The sequence below is a fragment of the Anthonomus grandis genome, chromosome 4 (genome assembly GCF_022605725.1).
Source record: "Anthonomus grandis grandis chromosome 4, icAntGran1.3, whole genome shotgun sequence".
NCBI lineage: Eukaryota > Metazoa > Arthropoda > Insecta > Coleoptera > Curculionidae > Anthonomus > Anthonomus grandis.
This window is the reverse complement of record NC_065549.1, coordinates 16,066-37,361: the sequence shown is the minus strand read 5'-3', so window position 1 is coordinate 37,361 and position 21,296 is coordinate 16,066. Positions and strand designations below refer to the sequence as shown.

The 21,296-nt window shown below is 34.0% G+C and overlaps 1 protein-coding gene and 3 long non-coding RNA genes across 10 annotated transcripts; 2 read left to right on the top strand and 2 right to left on the bottom strand.

The window, feature by feature from the left end:
* Positions 1-3,394: 3,394 nt before the first annotated feature.
* Positions 3,395-5,168, top strand: LOC126735421 (uncharacterized). Its single transcript, XR_007660397.1, has 3 exons — positions 3,395-3,722; positions 4,193-4,429; positions 4,812-5,168. It is a non-coding gene; the product is annotated as an uncharacterized LOC126735421 (long non-coding RNA).
* A 2,111-nt stretch (positions 5,169-7,279) lies between these two features.
* Positions 7,280-10,393, top strand: LOC126735023 (uncharacterized). Of its 5 annotated transcripts, none has more exons than XR_007660255.1 (3): positions 7,280-7,473; positions 8,936-9,007; positions 10,312-10,393. It is a non-coding gene; the product is annotated as an uncharacterized LOC126735023 (long non-coding RNA). The 5 variants fall into 5 exon arrangements; XR_007660256.1 differs by lacking the exon at positions 10,312-10,393 and adding an exon at positions 10,174-10,255; XR_007660257.1 differs by lacking the exon at positions 10,312-10,393 and adding an exon at positions 10,036-10,117.
* On the bottom strand, positions 9,087-14,001 carry LOC126735024 (uncharacterized). Of its 3 annotated transcripts, none has more exons than XR_007660262.1 (4): positions 13,918-14,001; positions 10,742-10,816; positions 9,639-9,713; positions 9,087-9,161 (listed from the first exon to the last, which is right to left on the bottom strand). It is a non-coding gene; the product is annotated as an uncharacterized LOC126735024 (long non-coding RNA). The 3 variants fall into 3 exon arrangements; XR_007660261.1 differs by lacking the exon at positions 13,918-14,001 and adding an exon at positions 12,123-12,206; XR_007660260.1 differs by lacking the exon at positions 13,918-14,001 and having other exon boundaries at positions 10,742-10,825.
* A 2,130-nt stretch (positions 14,002-16,131) lies between these two features.
* LOC126735137 (uncharacterized) lies at positions 16,132-18,963 on the bottom strand. The gene is made up of 4 exons (XM_050439069.1): positions 18,904-18,963; positions 16,846-17,073; positions 16,685-16,786; positions 16,132-16,621 (listed from the first exon to the last, which is right to left on the bottom strand). Exons 1-4 carry the CDS (start codon positions 18,961-18,963, stop codon positions 16,292-16,294), a joined length of 720 nt encoding a protein of 239 aa, XP_050295026.1. The 3' UTR covers positions 16,132-16,291.
* Between the last annotated feature and the right edge of the window lie 2,333 nt (positions 18,964-21,296).

Below are 21,296 nucleotides of genomic sequence, written 5' to 3'. Positions count from 1 at the left end.
GTGACTGTCAAATTCATTACAATTTACTTTTTGTGGTTTTTTTAATTTAGCTTTTTGAGGTATTTTGAGCTCTAATAATAACAGCCAGAAATATACATCGGTTAAATATTTCGACCAGAAATCTTTGAATTTTTTTAAACAGCTAGTTTTACGCGCTTTAAAAATCTTGGAACATTGAAAGGCCCTTTCTAATGTTCTAAGTTTAAAACAGTAGCCGATAATTTTGCCAGGCCAAAAATTAAATATGATCAAAATGAAGTCACGAAAGTTATTAAATGTCCACCAAAACTTTTGTCATAAACAGATATAATATTACTTTAATTAGTGTTTGAAAGTAACTAGTATATCTACTTTTTGAAAAGAACACATGTATTAAAAATAAATAAAATATATTAACTCTAAATAAGAGAAAAAAATGTTTATTTGAAAATCAAAGACGTTCACCTTATCACCAGAAAAAATAAAAAAGTCGCAAGATCTTGTGATATTTTATCAGACCTGGCAACACTGCAGTGCGATTTTTAGAAACCGTAAATATAGACATGTTTTATATAATAATGATTAAATAAACTTGATATTTGATTTCGTTTACGTCTGTCCTATACGCCGCCGGTAAAGAACTAATTAAATTTTTAATTTGCAGATAGTAGGGCTATGTTGCAATTTTTTAAAGCTTTTGCTCCAGATATGGCTGCCGACTACGCCGCCTATACATATACTTATAAACTCTTAACCGGGGACGTAGACCTGCTCATTTGCCGCTTTTCCGACGTCTAATCCGCTCTCGTGATTGGTCACTTTAGCATCTTAGAAAAATACTTAAAAAAAAAACCTCACATCAGAATGAGTTGAAAATTGGTCAGTGTTTCTTATTTGATTCCGCTCAGATTCACAATTTTGTTTGGCGATCCGTTATAATTTACCTTTTTATGATTTGCTATTATTGATTTCCCTCGTCAGCTGTTCAGTAGATCTTAGGGTAACTTCGTAGGGTCAAATAATAATCCCCATGAATAGGTGTGTAATTTATTGTGTGTTTAATTATTTTGTTCTACGGCTTTAAATAATATCAAAAAAAAGCGAATGAAAAAAGGATATAAAAAAGAGAAACTTTTTTAGTTCAATTGTGTTAAATAAAAATAGTAAAAAATATATTACTTTTATTAAATAAAATTGTTATTGCTTTTGTACTGACTTCTGTCACCAAAAATAAGCTTAACATAAGATGAGCAAAGACAAATAAATGTGCTCCTTTTACGAATGGAAAACACCAAAATATTCCTAATTTTAGAAAGCAATCGCAATTTAATCATATCTGTCCTGATTCCACCCTGTATAGAACATATAAACCTTTATTCCAATATTCAAATATTTTTCTTATTGATTACTAATCCTGTGTTCACTGAGGTGAGACATAGGTATAGAAACTAAGAGACCTGAGTACCCGGAATGGATCAGAATTAATGTTTTTCTTACAACTTGTGTTTTTTTAAGAGTTTTTTTTTAATTTTATCTGTCCTTAAATTAAGTTTTTATTAATATTATAGTTCCAAGATATGTTGTTAGTATTATAAGAGACCAACAAATATATACTATGTACTCGTAAGTGATATATGTTTATACTAAAAAGTTGTTTTAATTTTCAAAGAGTTTATTTTATTTTGTAGATGGATGGATGTTTCTTTTGATAATACTCTGCTATAGAATTTTAAATAATTTTAAAATCTGTTTAATTTTTCTTTAGGAAACAGAACAAGTATATATTAAATAAGGATAATTCATCCTCTATTGAATTTATGTGTTAATAAAATGAGGATATTATTAACCTAATAAAAATGCATTTATATATTTTATGACGAGAAAATAGCACAAAAATTTTGACAACCTTTTCTAATCTGTTTAAAATTAGGGTACTTTAATGCTAACAAAATAGTTTTAAACATTTTTAAATTAATTCTAATTTATAAAATGTTTGTTATAATAAATTATTGTATATCATTTGAAGTAATTTTTTTCAGAAAAAATAAATATTAAATATATTGAAGAAAAACGTTGTTTTATTTCCATTTGTTTAATTGGTGATATGCCGTACACTATTGTTAGTACATGTCGTAGATTATTGCAGTAAATCAACTCATTTAGATATGTGAAATAAAGCCGAAAGGTTTAATTTTTGTTCAAATCAATATCTGATGCTAACACCCAATCAAAAAGGCCCTTTTCTCTAAGAGTAACCTTTTTGAATAGGCGTTTGCTTTAAATATTACGATTAAATGATAAGATTGTCAGATTAAATGGAATTTGATTTCCCGCTTTAATTTGGCCACGCCTTTCACCATTTTGATTCGTCCAATTAGGCATGTCAAACTATCAAGTTGGTTGCAACAGTCTCTGTTGCGCAAGCAAGAGGACGCTAGCTGATTTGTCAGAAGAATTTCTATCAGTCACAGAAAATCCCCTTTAGAAATAAAAGTGAATGGTTGTTTTAAGTTGTCCGTTCGATCGAAAGATGGCGCGGCACGTCATCGATTTGCCGTACATTACAGGAGCTGTTTTATTTCAATTATTCTCCGATAGGTAGAGGCACTGTATTTTTTATTATAGGTTTTCCCGATTTGCTTTCGGTTAGTTTTGTTAATGTAAAAAAAAATGTGAGTAATTTTTTTTATTGGATTATTAAAACTTCCTAAGGTATCGTAGGTGTGGTCATTCAAAAGCATTTTTATTCAATATTATATTTAGAAAAAACAACAAGATTGATTTTAGACATAAAATAAAATACGTTCAGTACTACAAAACAATGATAATTAAAGAATACGACTACATCCATGTATATTTATGTTACATATTATACAGATTCTGAAAGATGCTACCCCGTCACACCTCATAACACAACACAAGAAAAAAAGTACACCACTGGAGCACCCAAGATTCTTGGATTTATAAATAGGTAGCTAATTTCTATTTTGTGAAGAGCACTAAGTCTCCTTTGACAGGCACTTGACATTAAATATTAATGTGAATAACAAGAACAAGATTCTACAGCGAAAATATTGAAATCGAATGACGTAAACATGGCGGTATCAATGGCACCCAAAACCCACAGTACACAGAGGAAAATAGTAGGGACACGCAAATCTAACTGTCAAAAAACAATTGTTCCAATTCACAGCCGCAGGATGGCGCTGTTATGACTAAAATATTACAAAATTCTGTATTGCATTAGTTACGTAATGGCGCCACAAGATGCCGTAACATGCAGCTAAATCTTATTTTAGGGATTCCTAGTCGCGATTTTAATATTTTGATATTCCGATTTTCTGATAGTTTTATGTTTTATTGCGGTTGTTTTAATCAGTTTGTTTTGTATATTATAGTGTATTATAGTGCTACTTCTATAATAGGTAGTGCTAGCTGTGCTAGTGACCCTATAGTGCCCTGTACTATTTATAATTTGACTATTATTATTGGCAAGAGATGGGATGGAGGAGGAGGACCACTGTTTTCAGAATAACCCTCCCAAAAGGATAAAACAAAGACCATGTTGTGTTCAGGAATGTACAGATTTCTCTAGTAAGCGGCATCGGTTTCCGAAAAACAATCGCAGGCTCCTAAGGGCTTGGATAAAAGCTGTAAGACCAAAACATTCTCCAGAGAAGATTGTGTGCCAGGCACAGTTGGAGGTCTTAGAATTAATGCAGTCCCTACTATTAATCTACCAGGTAAAGTATTATAGTAAATTTGTATACTTTTAGTAATAATATTATCCGGAGTATTGTCCCATTCTGGGTTCCATTATATCATAAAATATACATAATAATTTCCTACATAAGATTGTTTTTATTCTTTCTGCTTTCTTCTGCCTTATGATAGTTACATCACCCTTGACAAATAGGCTCTCAAATAGGATGCCCTGTAATCCCTGTATATTTTATTATTGGGATTCACAGTACCACAGAATGGTTGAAAAAAGTGTGAATCATTTATAGTAAATAAATTTTATCATTTTAAGAGCATTTACTATAAAATATTTCTTAAACAAAATTGACAGGCACCTACCGTGCAAATAAATGCATGTATAGTTATGGCATGTATGTTATAGGTATAGAATTTTTTATGTTTTCCCCCACTGATGATGGGATAATGCGGGATGCACCTACCAACTGCAATATATTTTTTTTTAACATTTTAGTGGATCAGGACATCGAAGTAAGGGATGATTTGTTTGAAAATACAGTAATGTCAATTGATTGTGACAGTTCATCTATGGGAATAGATCTTATAACACTACCAGATCCCATACTTAGCCAAAATTTCCCTTTAACAAATATCAGTCAACAAGAGAATAGGCCCATGTCTGCTTCCTTTAATTATTTAGGAAATACTTCTGCCTGCATGCCTGTTCAGAGTTCAAATCCAGTTATAGCAGGTAAGTGGTGTCCTCTTATTTTGTTCAAATTTTCTATGAAAAAATTTCTATGTAAATGTGTATGTTATTTTGAAATCTGTTTATAAATAACTCCAGGAAAAATTATAATTATTATTTCAAAGAAAATATTGTTATTTTTTTGCATATTTCTGAATCTTGCAGGATATTTTTTTTACTGGCATATATTTGATCATGTAATGTGCAACTTTGCCCTAATTTAACTGATTTTCTTTGTTTTATAATAACCAAGATTGCAATGGTCACTCTGTCCGTGTATACATACATGCATAATATTTTTTTTGTAGATCCTTTAAGGATTCTTAAATTTCTCGAGGAAATATTTAATTTTTAATTTTATCCACCAATTTTAATTTATTTATAGAGGTCCCTCTCAAGGTCCCCCTGGAAGGTTGTATGGGCAATAAGATGGATCTAAGTGACTTATCATTGGGTCACAAATATTTCAAAATAATAGAAAATCATCCCAACAGAAAATTATCCAGTACTCGTGGTAAAATGAAAATTTCAGGAGAGCACTTTTGGTGCTTACACTATGAGACTTAACGAATGTAGACTAAATGTAGAAAATACATGGACATCCCACCTTTTTTCTTTGTACTTTTCATATTTCATTACATTACAATTACATTTTATCTTGAATATCCCATAATTTTAAGTACGACTAATTATAATTTCATGATAATAAACAGTTTGTAAATAAAATATGGGTATAACTTTAGATTTTTATATATTCTTGTATAAAAAATATTAAATAGTTACAATTAAAAAAGCTAAATATTTAGCTTTTTCACTTTTCAGTATAGTAATCTTAAAAAATATTTTTACAAAGAATAGAACTGTTAAAGTGCCTTAAAGATTAAACCAAGAATTTTGACCCATAAATTGGTGCATTTCTTCAGAGAGTAAATTTTGTTTCGTTTCAAACTATTTAAGAAAATCACAATACACCTATAATACATATGGTATGCCAAGTAGGATTTGTGATGTCGCAAATGTTTAAATTGTCATTGAAATACAAGGAGAGATTATTATTTTTATTATTATTATAATTACAATCATTTTGTTCACCAAATATTATATTAATTAGAGATAAATTGATGAAATAATGGCAAATTTAAAAATATGACATCACGAATCGTACCTAGCATACGGTGTGTAGGTGTATCGTCAAAAAATAAAAGTAATAAAAAATTGTAAGTAATGGTGGAGGCGCCGGTAAAAGATATACATTAGTTTAATTAACGGCCGTTCGATGGCGCTCGGAAAAGTTTTAATGATTCAATACGTGCGTGTCCCTACTATTTTCCTCTGTGTACTGTGCCAAAACCACAGAAGACTTACTAAACTTCTTTGTTTCCTGTAACCAGAACAGCAAGCCAATCTTCAGAATACCTATTTAAAAAAAAATTCAAAGTGTCTCTATCTATCGGAACATAAATGAAACAAAACAGCTTTTGCAACATATCGCAAAATTTAGTTCCGCGCCATCTTTCGATCGAGCGGACAACCTCAAAACAACCCGACACGCTCTTTTTATTTAACTTTCTTTTTTAAAGAGGGATTTTCTGTGCGACTCCGACAGAGACAAATCAGATCAGCTGATCAGCAAGGTCACAAAAGAAAGAAGACGTTCTGTGCACCGGTAAGTGGTGTGTGTTGTATACCACCCGACGCGGCTATTTTGCCCTATTTGTTTTTAAAAGCATTAACTCGAGGCTGGGGTTATTTGTAACCAATATATTTTTTTAAATAATTTACTTATTAGCAAATGGTTGTGATAATATATATAAGTGTTTCACATAAGAATGTTCATATTGTTTAGGTTTAATTTTCAATAGTAATATTTATTACTGTAAAACTAATCATATCTGACTGATAAGAATTCTCGTTTAGTTTTTATTTTTAGCTTAGTACATAATTTGTGGTACATAATGTTTATTTGTTCCTCTATATTATTTAATGTATATTACGTTATTATATAGAATAATGAAAATAAAAGAAAAGTCGAAGAATTTCTTTGTAAACAACATCTTTTGTTTTGCCTTCTTGTGCCAGAATTATTAAGTTTTTTAGTGAACTTGTTCTAGCAGGCTACATAGAATTGTTCATGCGTAAAGCAATTCTGTGAGTCTGGCCCTGCGACTTGTAATAAACAAACCAAAAAATTCTTTAAAGAAAGATGAGAAGCTTCCTTTCCTTCTGTGTGCCGCCTTGTCGTGAACGCGGCCTCAGGATGAAATGTGTACCTTGCCGTCATAAAAAATACTATAATCAAAATATTTTTTTTTAAATATTTTTTAATATATTAAAAAAAAGTAGGCCAAGGAAAACGAACTGGAAAGAAAATTTATTAATATATATTTTAATTTATTTTATAACTGAAGATAGGTACAGAAAATTAAATTAGTTTTATCTTTTTTTTTGTAAGTATATTGTCGCGTGAATTTTGAGTAACCATTAGTTAGGTTTATTAATATAATAAATTTTAAATGATTAACATTTATTAATCCTTTGTATAAAATAAATAACAAAAGCGATTATAGCATATAACTAATAATACAAAAGCAGTTTTCTTCTGTGACTTGTACGTTTTGGAAATAGGTTCCCGCTTTTGTCACGAGATGACTTTGTAACCACTTTAGCAACAGTCTCAGACAGGAAACGATCATGCTATTTCCTTTTCTTTTGCTTTACATATGTTTTGTCTCAATTTATAATACCCATTCAACTTTGTTGCCGTTATTTTTCCTAATGCGTACTTTTTACCTAAATATAAAATCCTTGGGTAATGTCTTATTTTGATTATGTTTGGCATCATTGTTTATGATGAGTGGGGATTTTATCCTGATATTTGTAACCTAACCTAAAAGCGTTGATTAAATATTTGTGCCATATATACCAAAATATCTTGGAGTATCTATATTTTGAAGGAACATGTAGTTTTTCTTACGATGTTCTTTAAAAACCTGTGTCCTACTATGTGTACATTAACTAAAATACTTAGAACCTCCGAAGATCATGAGGTAAAGATTTTTTATTGTCGATTTTCTGTGGAAACTTTACTTCATAGAAAATTGTTGCCAGTTATAAATTTCTGATCAACCTTGAATACACTCAAGTGGATGGTGTCCACAGAATAAGAATCTCATAACAAATTCATGCTAGATTTATATGTATTCATATAGATAAGCATATGTACAGGGTCTCTCCCCATATTAGTATATTGACTCTCCTTCTACAGGGATTAGGTGAAAAATAAAAAAATTAATTTTTATAATCTTTTGGGTTTTGAATCTGGTGTAAAATTTTTTTTAAAAATCTTTAAAAAATATCAATTTTTGACACATTGCTAGTTTTTTGTTATGGGAATTCATCTATACAATGGTATGAATGTACCTAAATGATTTTGCAAGGTTAATAATTTTAAGAGTTTTACTGTAACATTATAACTGGCTGATTTTTATGGAAAAGTTGCTGATCAGAGATGAACAGAAATGGTGCTAATAGAATAATAGTGATAAATATAGCTAAGAATCTCAATTGGTTTGGTAGAGACAAATAAATTGGGTTTTCAGGATGGATTTATAACTAAACTTTTGAAAAGTCACATAATAAGCAAATACATGGTGTATTATATTAAAATTAAGCATTTAATATTTTATTCTAGTTAAAAAAAAATATTTATTTTGGATGCATCTTAAGAGAAACCGCTCATAATTAATAGTCGAATTTTTACAAATATATTTAATATAAAGAATTATTCAGAGGTTTTTTATCATGTATACTAAATACTGTAAAATAAAATAGAAACTGAAGCAGAAAAAGATTCATTATTTATAATATAAATTAATTATTATTTATATTATTTATTGAAGTTGGGTATAATAGTTAAAATCATGAAGGTTTTCTGCAGATAACACAAATTTAAGCTAAATTCTTTGTAAATATGGAAATATAGTATGTACTGAAATTAAACACTATTTGTGAATTCTAAGCTAGCTATTGTACTAAGGAAATGGAAATATGAAAGTAATTGTAAAGATGTAAAATATCATGAAATAAAAAAAAACAAATATAAATAAATAAAATACTTACAGATCACCTTTCACTTAATCAACACATGGTGGTTCCTTGTCTCTTCATTTCCCCTTAAAACCTGTGTGGTAGTCAGTTGAACCTCTCCATGCTGTTAAGCAATAGATTATTATGCTCTTTTTTTTTTTTTTTTTTTTTTTTTTTTAAGAGGTTTAGGAAAATCTGCGTGCAGACCCCCCAGGCATTGGTGTTCTGGTGCCCGGGGGAGTGTGGGGATGAGAAGGCCAATCTTGGCTTGTTCCCGACCCACTAAAAACCCTTTCCTCTTTACACAAAACAGTCTGTTATTTTATGTTTAATTGTAAACTCCTATCGGACGGCTGTAAAACGGTTATCTATAACAATGGACATTAACTTTATTTATTTATGCTAAATAATTTTAATTTTTAGGAAAACAATTAATCTTACCACTAGTTAAGAACCTACCCATAGACAGTGAAGAAGCAATCAGTTTTATGACAAGTAAAGTGGGTTGACACTGAAAATATACAAATTTTAATAAAAAACGGTTTTTTGCTTGGTAGGACAACAGTCAACTCACCACAAGTTAAGACGGACACTCCCCATGGACGGACGAAGAAGCAATCAGGTTTATGACAAGTAAAGTGGGTTGACACTGAAAATATACAAATTTTATTAAAAAACGGTTTTTTGCTTGATAGGACAACAGTCAACTCACCACAAGTTAAGACGGACACTCCCCATGGACGGACGAAGAAGCAATCAGGTTTATGACAAGTAAGGTGGGTTGACACTGAAAATATACAAATTTTATTAAAAAACGGTTTTTTGCTTGGTAGGACAACAGTCAACTCACCACAAGTTAAGACGGACACTCCCCATGGACGGACGAAGAAGCAATCAGGTTTATGACAAGTAAGGTGGGTTGACACTGAAAATATACAAATTTTATTAAAAAACGGTTTTTTGCTTGATAGGACAACAGTCAACTCACCACAAGTTAAGACGGACACTCCCCATGGACGGACGAAGAAGCAATCAGGTTTATGACAAGTAAGGTGGGTTGACACTGAAAATATACAAATTTTATTAAAAAACGGTTTTTTGCTTGGTAGGACAACAGTCAACTCACCACAAGTTAAGACGGACACTCCCCATGGACGGACGAAGAAGCAATCAGGTTTATGACAAGTAAAGTGGGTTGACACTGAAAATATACAAATTTTATTAAAAAACGGTTTTTTGCTTGATAGGACAACAGTCAACTCACCACAAGTTAAGACGGACACTCCCCATGGACGGACGAAGAAGCAATCAGGTTTATGACAAGTAAGGTGGGTTGACACTGAAAATATACAAATTTTATTAAAAAACGGTTTTTTGCTTGGTAGGACAACAGTCAACTCACCACAAGTTAAGACGGACACTCCCCATGGACGGACGAAGAAGCAATCAGGTTTATGACAAGTAAGGTGGGTTGACACTGAAAATATACAAATTTTATTAAAAAACGGTTTTTTGCTTGGTAGGACAACAGTCAACTCACCACAAGTTAAGACGGACACTCCCCATGGACGGACGAAGAAGCAATCAGGTTTATGACAAGTAAGGTGGGTTGACACTGAAAATATACAAATTTTATTAAAAAACGGTTTTTTGCTTGGTAGGACAACAGTCAACTCACCACAAGTTAAGACGGACACTCCCCATGGACGGACGAAGAAGCAATCAGGTTTATGACAAGTAAGGTGGGTTGACACTGAAAATATACAAATTTTATTAAAAAACGGTTTTTTGCTTGGTAGGACAACAGTCAACTCACCACAAGTTAAGACGGACACTCCCCATGGACGGACGAAGAAGCAATCAGGTTTATGACAAGTAAGGTGGGTTGACACTGAAAATATACAAATTTTATTAAAAAACGGTTTTTTGCTTGGTAGGACAACAGTCAACTCACCACAAGTTAAGACGGACACTCCCCATGGACGGACGAAGAAGCAATCAGGTTTATGACAAGAAAGTGGGTTGACACTGAAAATATACAAATTTTATTAAAAAACGGTTTTTTGCTTGATAGGACAACAGTCAACTCACCACAAGTTAAGACGGACACTCCCCATGGACGGACGAAGAAGCAATCAGGTTTATGACAAGTAAGGTGGGTTGACACTGAAAATATACAAATTTTATTAAAAAACGGTTTTTTGCTTGGTAGGACAACAGTCAACTCACCACAAGTTAAGACGGACACTCCCCATGGACGGACGAAGAAGCAATCAGGTTTATGACAAGTAAAGTGGGTTGACACTGAAAATATACAAATTTTATTAAAAAACGGTTTTTTGCTTGATAGGACAACAGTCAACTCACCACAAGTTAAGACGGACACTCCCCATGGACGGACGAAGAAGCAATCAGGTTTATGACAAGTAAGGTGGGTTGACACTGAAAATATACAAATTTTATTAAAAAACGGTTTTTTGCTTGGTAGGACAACAGTCAACTCACCACAAGTTAAGACGGACACTCCCCATGGACGGACGAAGAAGCAATCAGGTTTATGACAAGTAAGGTGGGTTGACACTGAAAATATACAAATTTTATTAAAAAACGGTTTTTTGCTTGGTAGGACAACAGTCAACTCACCACAAGTTAAGACGGACACTCCCCATGGACGGACGAAGAAGCAATCAGGTTTATGACAAGTAAGGTGGGTTGACACTGAAAATATACAAATTTTATTAAAAAACGGTTTTTTGCTTGGTAGGACAACAGTCAACTCACCACAAGTTAAGACGGACACTCCCCATGGACGGACGAAGAAGCAATCAGGTTTATGACAAGTAAGGTGGGTTGACACTGAAAATATACAAATTTTATTAAAAAACGGTTTTTTGCTTGGTAGGACAACAGTCAACTCACCACAAGTTAAGACGGACACTCCCCATGGACGGACGAAGAAGCAATCAGGTTTATGACAAGTAAGGTGGGTTGACACTGAAAATATACAAATTTTATTAAAAAACGGTTTTTTGCTTGGTAGGACAACAGTCAACTCACCACAAGTTAAGACGGACACTCCCCATGGACGGACGAAGAAGCAATCAGGTTTATGACAAGTAAGGTGGGTTGACACTGAAAATATACAAATTTTATTAAAAAACGGTTTTTTGCTTGATAGGACAACAGTCAACTCACCACAAGTTAAGACGGACACTCCCCATGGACGGACGAAGAAGCAATCAGGTTTATGACAAGTAAGGTGGGTTGACACTGAAAATATACAAATTTTATTAAAAAACGGTTTTTTGCTTGGTAGGACAACAGTCAACTCACCACAAGTTAAGACGGACACTCCCCATGGACGGACGAAGAAGCAATCAGGTTTATGACAAGTAAGGTGGGTTGACACTGAAAATATACAAATTTTATTAAAAAACGGTTTTTTGCTTGGTAGGACAACAGTCAACTCACCACAAGTTAAGACGGACACTCCCCATGGACGGACGAAGAAGCAATCAGGTTTATGACAAGTAAGGTGGGTTGACACTGAAAATATACAAATTTTATTAAAAAACGGTTTTTTTGCTTGGTAGGACAACAGTCAACTCACCACAAGTTAAGACGGACACTCCCCATGGACGGACGAAGAAGCAATCAGGTTTATGACAAGTAAAGTGGGTTGACACTGAAAATATACAAATTTTATTAAAAAACGGTTTTTTGCTTGATAGGACAACAGTCAACTCACCACAAGTTAAGACGGACACTCCCCATGGACGGACGAAGAAGCAATCAGGTTTATGACAAGTAAGGTGGGTTGACACTGAAAATATACAAATTTTATTAAAAAACGGTTTTTTGCTTGGTAGGACAACAGTCAACTCACCACAAGTTAAGACGGACACTCCCCATGGACGGACGAAGAAGCAATCAGGTTTATGACAAGTAAGGTGGGTTGACACTGAAAATATACAAATTTTATTAAAAAACGGTTTTTTGCTTGGTAGGACAACAGTCAACTCACCACAAGTTAAGACGGACACTCCCCATGGACGGACGAAGAAGCAATCAGGTTTATGACAAGTAAGGTGGGTTGACACTGAAAATATACAAATTTTATTAAAAAACGGTTTTTTGCTTGGTAGGACAACAGTCAACTCACCACAAGTTAAGACGGACACTCCCCATGGACGGACGAAGAAGCAATCAGGTTTATGACAAGTAAGGTGGGTTGACACTGAAAATATACAAATTTTATTAAAAAACGGTTTTTTGCTTGGTAGGACAACAGTCAACTCACCACAAGTTAAGACGGACACTCCCCATGGACGGACGAAGAAGCAATCAGGTTTATGACAAGTAAGGTGGGTTGACACTGAAAATATACAAATTTTATTAAAAAACGGTTTTTTGCTTGGTAGGACAACAGTCAACTCACCACAAGTTAAGACGGACACTCCCCATGGACGGACGAAGAAGCAATCAGGTTTATGACAAGTAAGGTGGGTTGACACTGAAAATATACAAATTTTATTAAAAAACGGTTTTTTGCTTGGTAGGACAACAGTCAACTCACCACAAGTTAAGACGGACACTCCCCATGGACGGACGAAGAAGCAATCAGGTTTATGACAAGTAAGGTGGGTTGACACTGAAAATATACAAATTTTATTAAAAAACGGTTTTTTGCTTGGTAGGACAACAGTCAACTCACCACAAGTTAAGACGGACACTCCCCATGGACGGACGAAGAAGCAATCAGGTTTATGACAAGTAAGGTGGGTTGACACTGAAAATATACAAATTTTATTAAAAAAACGGTTTTTTGCTTGGTAGGACAACAGTCAACTCACCACAAGTTAAGACGGACACTCCCCATGGACGGACGAAGAAGCAATCAGGTTTATGACAAGTAAGGTGGGTTGACACTGAAAATATACAAATTTTATTAAAAAACGGTTTTTTGCTTGGTAGGACAACAGTCAACTCACCACAAGTTAAGACGGACACTCCCCATGGACGGACGAAGAAGCAATCAGGTTTATGACAAGTAAGGTGGGTTGACACTGAAAATATACAAATTTTATTAAAAAAACGGTTTTTTGCTTGGTAGGACAACAGTCAACTCACCACAAGTTAAGACGGACACTCCCCATGGACGGACGAAGAAGCAATCAGGTTTATGACAAGAAAGTGGGTTGACACTGAAAATATACAAATTTTATTAAAAAACGGTTTTTTGCTTGATAGGACAACAGTCAACTCACCACAAGTTAAGACGGACACTCCCCATGGACGGACGAAGAAGCAATCAGGTTTATGACAAGTAAGGTGGGTTGACACTGAAAATATACAAATTTTATTAAAAAACGGTTTTTTGCTTGGTAGGACAACAGTCAACTCACCACAAGTTAAGACGGACACTCCCCATGGACGGACGAAGAAGCAATCAGGTTTATGACAAGTAAAGTGGGTTGACACTGAAAATATACAAATTTTATTAAAAAACGGTTTTTTGCTTGATAGGACAACAGTCAACTCACCACAAGTTAAGACGGACACTCCCCATGGACGGACGAAGAAGCAATCAGGTTTATGACAAGTAAGGTGGGTTGACACTGAAAATATACAAATTTTATTAAAAAACGGTTTTTTGCTTGGTAGGACAACAGTCAACTCACCACAAGTTAAGACGGACACTCCCCATGGACGGACGAAGAAGCAATCAGGTTTATGACAAGTAAGGTGGGTTGACACTGAAAATATACAAATTTTATTAAAAAACGGTTTTTTGCTTGGTAGGACAACAGTCAACTCACCACAAGTTAAGACGGACACTCCCCATGGACGGACGAAGAAGCAATCAGGTTTATGACAAGTAAGGTGGGTTGACACTGAAAATATACAAATTTTATTAAAAAACGGTTTTTTGCTTGGTAGGACAACAGTCAACTCACCACAAGTTAAGACGGACACTCCCCATGGACGGACGAAGAAGCAATCAGGTTTATGACAAGTAAGGTGGGTTGACACTGAAAATATACAAATTTTATTAAAAAACGGTTTTTTGCTTGGTAGGACAACAGTCAACTCACCACAAGTTAAGACGGACACTCCCCATGGACGGACGAAGAAGCAATCAGGTTTATGACAAGTAAGGTGGGTTGACACTGAAAATATACAAATTTTATTAAAAAACGGTTTTTTGCTTGGTAGGACAACAGTCAACTCACCACAAGTTAAGACGGACACTCCCCATGGACGGACGAAGAAGCAATCAGGTTTATGACAAGTAAGGTGGGTTGACACTGAAAATATACAAATTTTATTAAAAAACGGTTTTTTGCTTGGTAGGACAACAGTCAACTCACCACAAGTTAAGACGGACACTCCCCATGGACGGACGAAGAAGCAATCAGGTTTATGACAAGTAAGGTGGGTTGACACTGAAAATATACAAATTTTATTAAAAAACGGTTTTTTGCTTGGTAGGACAACAGTCAACTCACCACAAGTTAAGACGGACACTCCCCATGGACGGACGAAGAAGCAATCAGGTTTATGACAAGTAAGGTGGGTTGACACTGAAAATATACAAATTTTATTAAAAAACGGTTTTTTGCTTGGTAGGACAACAGTCAACTCACCACAAGTTAAGACGGACACTCCCCATGGACGGACGAAGAAGCAATCAGGTTTATGACAAGTAAGGTGGGTTGACACTGAAAATATACAAATTTTATTAAAAAACGGTTTTTTGCTTGGTAGGACAACAGTCAACTCACCACAAGTTAAGACGGACACTCCCCATGGACGGACGAAGAAGCAATCAGGTTTATGACAAGTAAGGTGGGTTGACACTGAAAATATACAAATTTTATTAAAAAACGGTTTTTTGCTTGGTAGGACAACAGTCAACTCACCACAAGTTAAGACGGACACTCCCCATGGACGGACGAAGAAGCAATCAGGTTTATGACAAGTAAGGTGGGTTGACACTGAAAATATACAAATTTTATTAAAAAACGGTTTTTTGCTTGGTAGGACAACAGTCAACTCACCACAAGTTAAGACGGACACTCCCCATGGACGGACGAAGAAGCAATCAGGTTTATGACAAGTAAGGTGGGTTGACACTGAAAATATACAAATTTTATTAAAAAACGGTTTTTTGCTTGGTAGGACAACAGTCAACTCACCACAAGTTAAGACGGACACTCCCCATGGACGGACGAAGAAGCAATCAGGTTTATGACAAGAAAGTGGGTTGACACTGAAAATATACAAATTTTATTAAAAAACGGTTTTTTGCTTGGTAGGACAACAGTCAACTCACCACAAGTTAAGACGGACACTCCCCATGGACGGACGAAGAAGCAATCAGGTTTATGACAAGTAAGGTGGGTTGACACTGAAAATATACAAATTTTATTAAAAAACGGTTTTTTGCTTGGTAGGACAACAGTCAACTCACCACAAGTTAAGACGGACACTCCCCATGGACGGACGAAGAAGCAATCAGGTTTATGACAAGTAAGGTGGGTTGACACTGAAAAGATACAAATTTTAATAAAAAACGGTTTTTTGCTTGATAGGACAACAATTTAACTTACCACAAGTTAAGAAGCACAGTAGCACACTGTCCATAGAAAATTTCATTCAAAGGCTATTAAATATGTCCGGATAATCAATTCAAAGAAAATAGATTATCGTTGCCGTCAATTATACCTAAATCTAATTGTACTTTAATGGTAAGTACAAAAGAAAATAGGGAATAATCTATGTTCTTATGAATATATCAGCATCTTTCGCTGTTATATTATATGAGGTGATGAATGCCATTTTATTTTGATTGCACTGCTTCATAAGAGATTCGACTTTATTTCTGTAGGCTTTGATGCTCCTTGTCATGCCCATTTTTTGCCAAGCATATTTAATATAGTAACAGTTGTTATGTTGTTTTGCATAGACAACGTTAGATATTAAGTTGCTTATGTCCTTGTCTGTCCAAAAATCTAGTGTTTTATTCTTCTGTTCCTTTTTTGCGTCTTCTTTTCTTTGTTGAAGAAATATTGGAAAATATTTCTTTATTTCTGGTTGTGTCGTCACCTTTATGTATAAAATGGTAAAAATTAATTATGAAAACAAAGGATTTGAATAATTAAAATATACCTGATTATCTGCACTAATGCTCGTAGATGGCACCGGAGATGTAACGGCTAGGACGACTTCCCTTGACGCCCCTTCACCTTCATCATGATTTTGTATTTCAGTCTATTTACAAATAATTTTGGAAATCGTTTTAAAAAATGTATTTATTTGATTTGCTTTACCTCATTTTGACGAACACCAGTAGTGACGATGATGGCGTTTTGATTTTGCACTTGAGCAGATTGAGTAGAAGCGGAAGTAGATGGATGCGTATTAGGATTGCCACTAATACTACATCCTTCTATTTCTTTTTTCAACTCTAACAGGCGCTTCTCCTGCTCATCGAGTTCCTGTTTTTTCTGCTCAAGTTTAGTACGCTCATCCTTGATCCGTCGCTCCGCGAGTGTCAACTGAATTTGCTTCTTTAGTAAATGAATTTCTTTTTTTTCATGATTTTTCTCAAGATTAAGCAAGCTTCTTGCTTTGCCCGAAAGTGTTGCTGGCGTCCTTTCGTGGCTAATTTTTTTTATGCCCTCGCTACTTAAAATGTTCGCCCATCTATCGAATGACTTTGTTTTCTCATCTAGGAGAAACAATGGCCACCTTCTCACATACTCTTTTATGAACTTTTTAAGGTAAGTTCTCTCTGCACCATTTTCATTCTGCAAAAGAGTGGAAGCTGTTTGACTCACAAACAGGGCCATCAGCATATCAATAGGTTTTGTTAATGACTCTTCTACTTGTTGGGGAGTGAACAGAGTAGAAGGTTCTTCTCCGTCCTGCTGATAAGGCCTATTGAAGAATGTCAGGGGATTGAACTCTTTTCTTTGCAGTCCCACCACCAATTCCTTCCTGACACGATAGTGGCGAACTACAGCAACATTGATTAAAAGTACTTTTACTATAATAACTGCAGAGGGTTGAGTGTCAAAGTCATCATAAATGGTGGGTATTTGAATTGGTCCGTTTCCGTTATTTTGTCTCGATGATAACTCTCTGCAGTTTTTGAAAAGTAGCTGATAATAAATTGGCCCCTGTTCATAGTGTATGTGCTTCATACGATTAAAAATAAAGGAGCCTTCCTTAAATAAATTATCGTCTAAGGTAAAGTTTGGATTGGTGTACAAACATTTCACTTTGTCAAGTGTTTTCGATGTGTCCAGGCTATTCACTAGTCTATCAGCATATCTCTGCCGGTTGCCGTCGAAGAAAGCGATTGCTTTCTGTTCCGCGAGATATGTATGGCTGACCAGTGTTCGAAGTGGTATTAAATGAACAGAGTTCATCATTGCTTCCAGAAAATGCATTTCCGGTCCAATTACCTGATTGATATATTCTTTGAAATTTTGTATCAACACGAATGCATTTTCTTTAACTAATTTATCAAGGATTATCGGCAGATAATTCGCCGATCGTCTTGGTGGTGTTTGCGTAGCGTCATAAAACTGGTCGAAGAATCGATTGCGATCCAGTTGCTCCTTCGTCCAGAACTCCTGTACCACTTCTAGCCTTATATCGATCTGTTCATAGAGGTTTTGGTATAGGTCGAACAATTCTGTAAAGAATCTCTCCGTCGGTTGTCTTTGCGACTGGATATTCCACCTATTTCCAGTCGCAAATCCGTTCGTCAAAACATATAACAATAACAGTTTGTACACCTTACTGCTGAACTTATGTATCACTGTCGCATAAGATTGCATATATTTAATTGATCCTTTGTAAATAGGATCAAGGTCACGTCCAAATAAATAACCGTGTTTCTTCAGGAAATAAGGTCTATTTGCACACATTTTTTTGCCAATTGCCGTCTGTGCCCTCTCTATATTTAATAATATGCCAGTGTCCGTCGGGCTGTTGAAAGTTATTCCAATGTGCATTTGGACGAGCAAAATGTGTGTGTTGGAAGCAATGAGACCTTGTATTTGTGTGCATATGTCATCGAATTGCTGGTCCTTTAGTCCATGTTTGCAATAATAAAAAAATATGTATTCTACGAATGTGTGTCTGTTTCGTAGATTACATAGCCGTCGTTCAAACAATGGAATGAACTGCTCATAGTTCTCTCGAAACACGGTATTTGTAATTGCAGAGTGTGGTTGTCTGCCATGAACATAATGCTTCGAAGACTGACTCTTCTTCGGTAGCTCGTTCAAGGCAGCCTTTGCTTCTTCTACCAAACTTTTACCATAGTGGGTGCTTCTTAATTCATCCCTTTCGCGAGAGTTTGTTGCTCTTCTTACCAGAAAGACCGCGTAGATCGTTTCTGATCCGTAGTTGGCGAATCTCACTTCGTACAACATTTTGTCCTTTGTGTCTACTTTCATTGCATGTAGTTTGCATAGTAGCGAGGGCAGTGCTTTTTGATTTTCAAAAATTTGGTATCTTTGACCGTCCAATATGTTAATAGATGACGGTAAGTTCAGTCCTCTCAAAGAAGAGGCCGCTACGAAATAGCTATCAATATCGAAGCGGCCTTTTAAATAAGCGTCCGGACAAGGACCGAACTTAATGCTATCTCGTTCTCTTCTTCCCGGTGGAATGATAGTCGTCAAACGGAGTCTTGAATTTCCATCATCACTATCAGCCGTCGATGTATTCTTCCTTTTAGCCGCGGTTTTCTATAAGGCAATAAAAAACAATAATTATTCACTGTGTTCTGAGTATCCATCTACTATTAACACCGAAATAGTATAGAATATGTAATTATTTTATGAATTTAAAAGATTATTAAGAAAGCTGCGGGTATTTGCCTTCACCAGAATTCCATTTTACAATTTATTTAACAATGTTTTCCAAATCATAAGTATAATCATTTGACAGATTTTTATAATTTCAATAGCAATTTAAAAAAATCCTATTTATAGGCATAATAGTGGTCAACAATTTGTTTTAATAAAAATATAAAATTTGAGACCACAAAAGTTCACGGAATCAATAAAAATAATAGTGATTTATTCTATTTGTGTTTTAATTATGATTTATTTTCGTAGGTTTCCTCCTTGTATCAGCAACAGCAGTCATCTGGCAGCTGGTGGATTGGGTGGGTGGATGCAATGTCAGGGACCTTTTGGACAATGAGGCTACAGGTGAATAAGGTCATTCAGCTTCAAATTTGATATTGGATCAAATTTATATATCATTCTTGTGTTTTGCAGCAAATTGGTTTTAATGTAAATGGATTGCAATGTACTAGTATGAAATTAAGCTATCCTATACCAGACATTGTTTGCCTGTAGTTAGCTAATCTTATTTAAAATATAAATTAAGAAATAGTAATCAATTTATTGTATTTGGCTGTAGAATGGACAGTTTTCTGATTTTGGGGTTGCTAGGCTGTATTAAAGGGAAGTTATTTGGGAAAATACAATCTTGCGAATCTCAAAATGATAGGATTAATTAAATGTTAATATATGTATAATTTTTAACATGTTTATATAAGTGTAATATATAAGTTTGAAACCAAATGCAGTAGTGTTTTAGTAATACACACAATTATTATTATACCTATTACCAGAAATTTTCCTATGTCCTTAGCAGAAAAATTAAATGTAGGTCAATTAGAGTCGACGCATTATAAAAAGGCTAACGGTAAGTACTGAATGGGTTAATCCAGTTGTTAAATATTGTCAGTATTTATAAATCTTGGGGTGCTTTGAGAATATGTGTAGACCAATAACACCTAAATAATTAAATAACTAGACAAATTTTTCAGTTGTCTGTGGGTTGGTTTCAACAATATGTTTTTTGAAAAATTATTCTTAATGATGAATAAATCATAAACTTCTACTAGTAATTGTTAAAAAACCTCTTCACTTATGTCCGTCCAGATTGAGATTGTAAATGTAATTATAAAGAATAATGCAATTAAAAAATTAATTAATTTAACCTTACATTTTTAATTTATTTAAAAATTAATTTAGCCTTGTTTATAAACCTGGAAAAAAATTGATTATTGCTCATACTCTTTCTTGAGCTTTTGGCATTAAATTTTATTGATAATATAGATTTTGAAGTTGATGCTGAGATTTATACAGCGTATTGGCAAAGGTTTTTATTTAGAAGTGAAATTTTAGAAAAATTTCATTATTCTCGTTTCTCTATCAACAATTTTTTAATGATTCTCTAAATTTGTTGAGGTTGTACAATTAAATAATGACTTAACATCTCAACTATAATTCAAGTTAAAATAGTTATTTTCTTCCAACTGTTTCACAAATTTAAAATTCAGGATGTTTAAAAGCTTTAACAAGAGCTGGGAGTTTTATCACGTTTTCTCTTTTTTTCTCAGTCAAATGCAAAGAGCGCAGTGCTTATGTTCAAAATATATTTAAAAAAATGTTATCTGGAGAAAAAAGATCCTTATCTGGCGTTATTAGACTTTAGGAATATGCCCTTAGATTGTAAAAACATACCAGCCAATGCATGTATGAATATAAATTTGAGAAATGGAGTTCTTGAAGTGAAGCATAATAAAGTTTATTCATTTATAGAAAAAAACAAATTTAAATTTAAAAAAATATGAAAGAACTAGCACGATTTAAAAACAATGCTTCAGTTAAAATTTAATTTAAACAAAGAACACGATGGAAAAATCGTGAAAAAAAAATAGAATTGTAAGAAAATTTATATCATC

Coding starts and splice junctions, on each gene's coding strand:
- LOC126735137 (XM_050439069.1), bottom strand. CDS start 18,963: ATGTTGTACGAAGTGAGATTCGCCAACTACGGATCAGAAACGATCTAC. Junction 16,787..16,845: donor CTGGTGTTCGTCAAAATGAG/GTAAAGCAAATC, acceptor ATTTGTAAATAG/ACTGAAATACAAAATCATGA. Junction 16,622..16,684: donor GCATTAGTGCAGATAATCAG/GTATATTTTAAT, acceptor TTATACATAAAG/GTGACGACACAACCAGAAAT.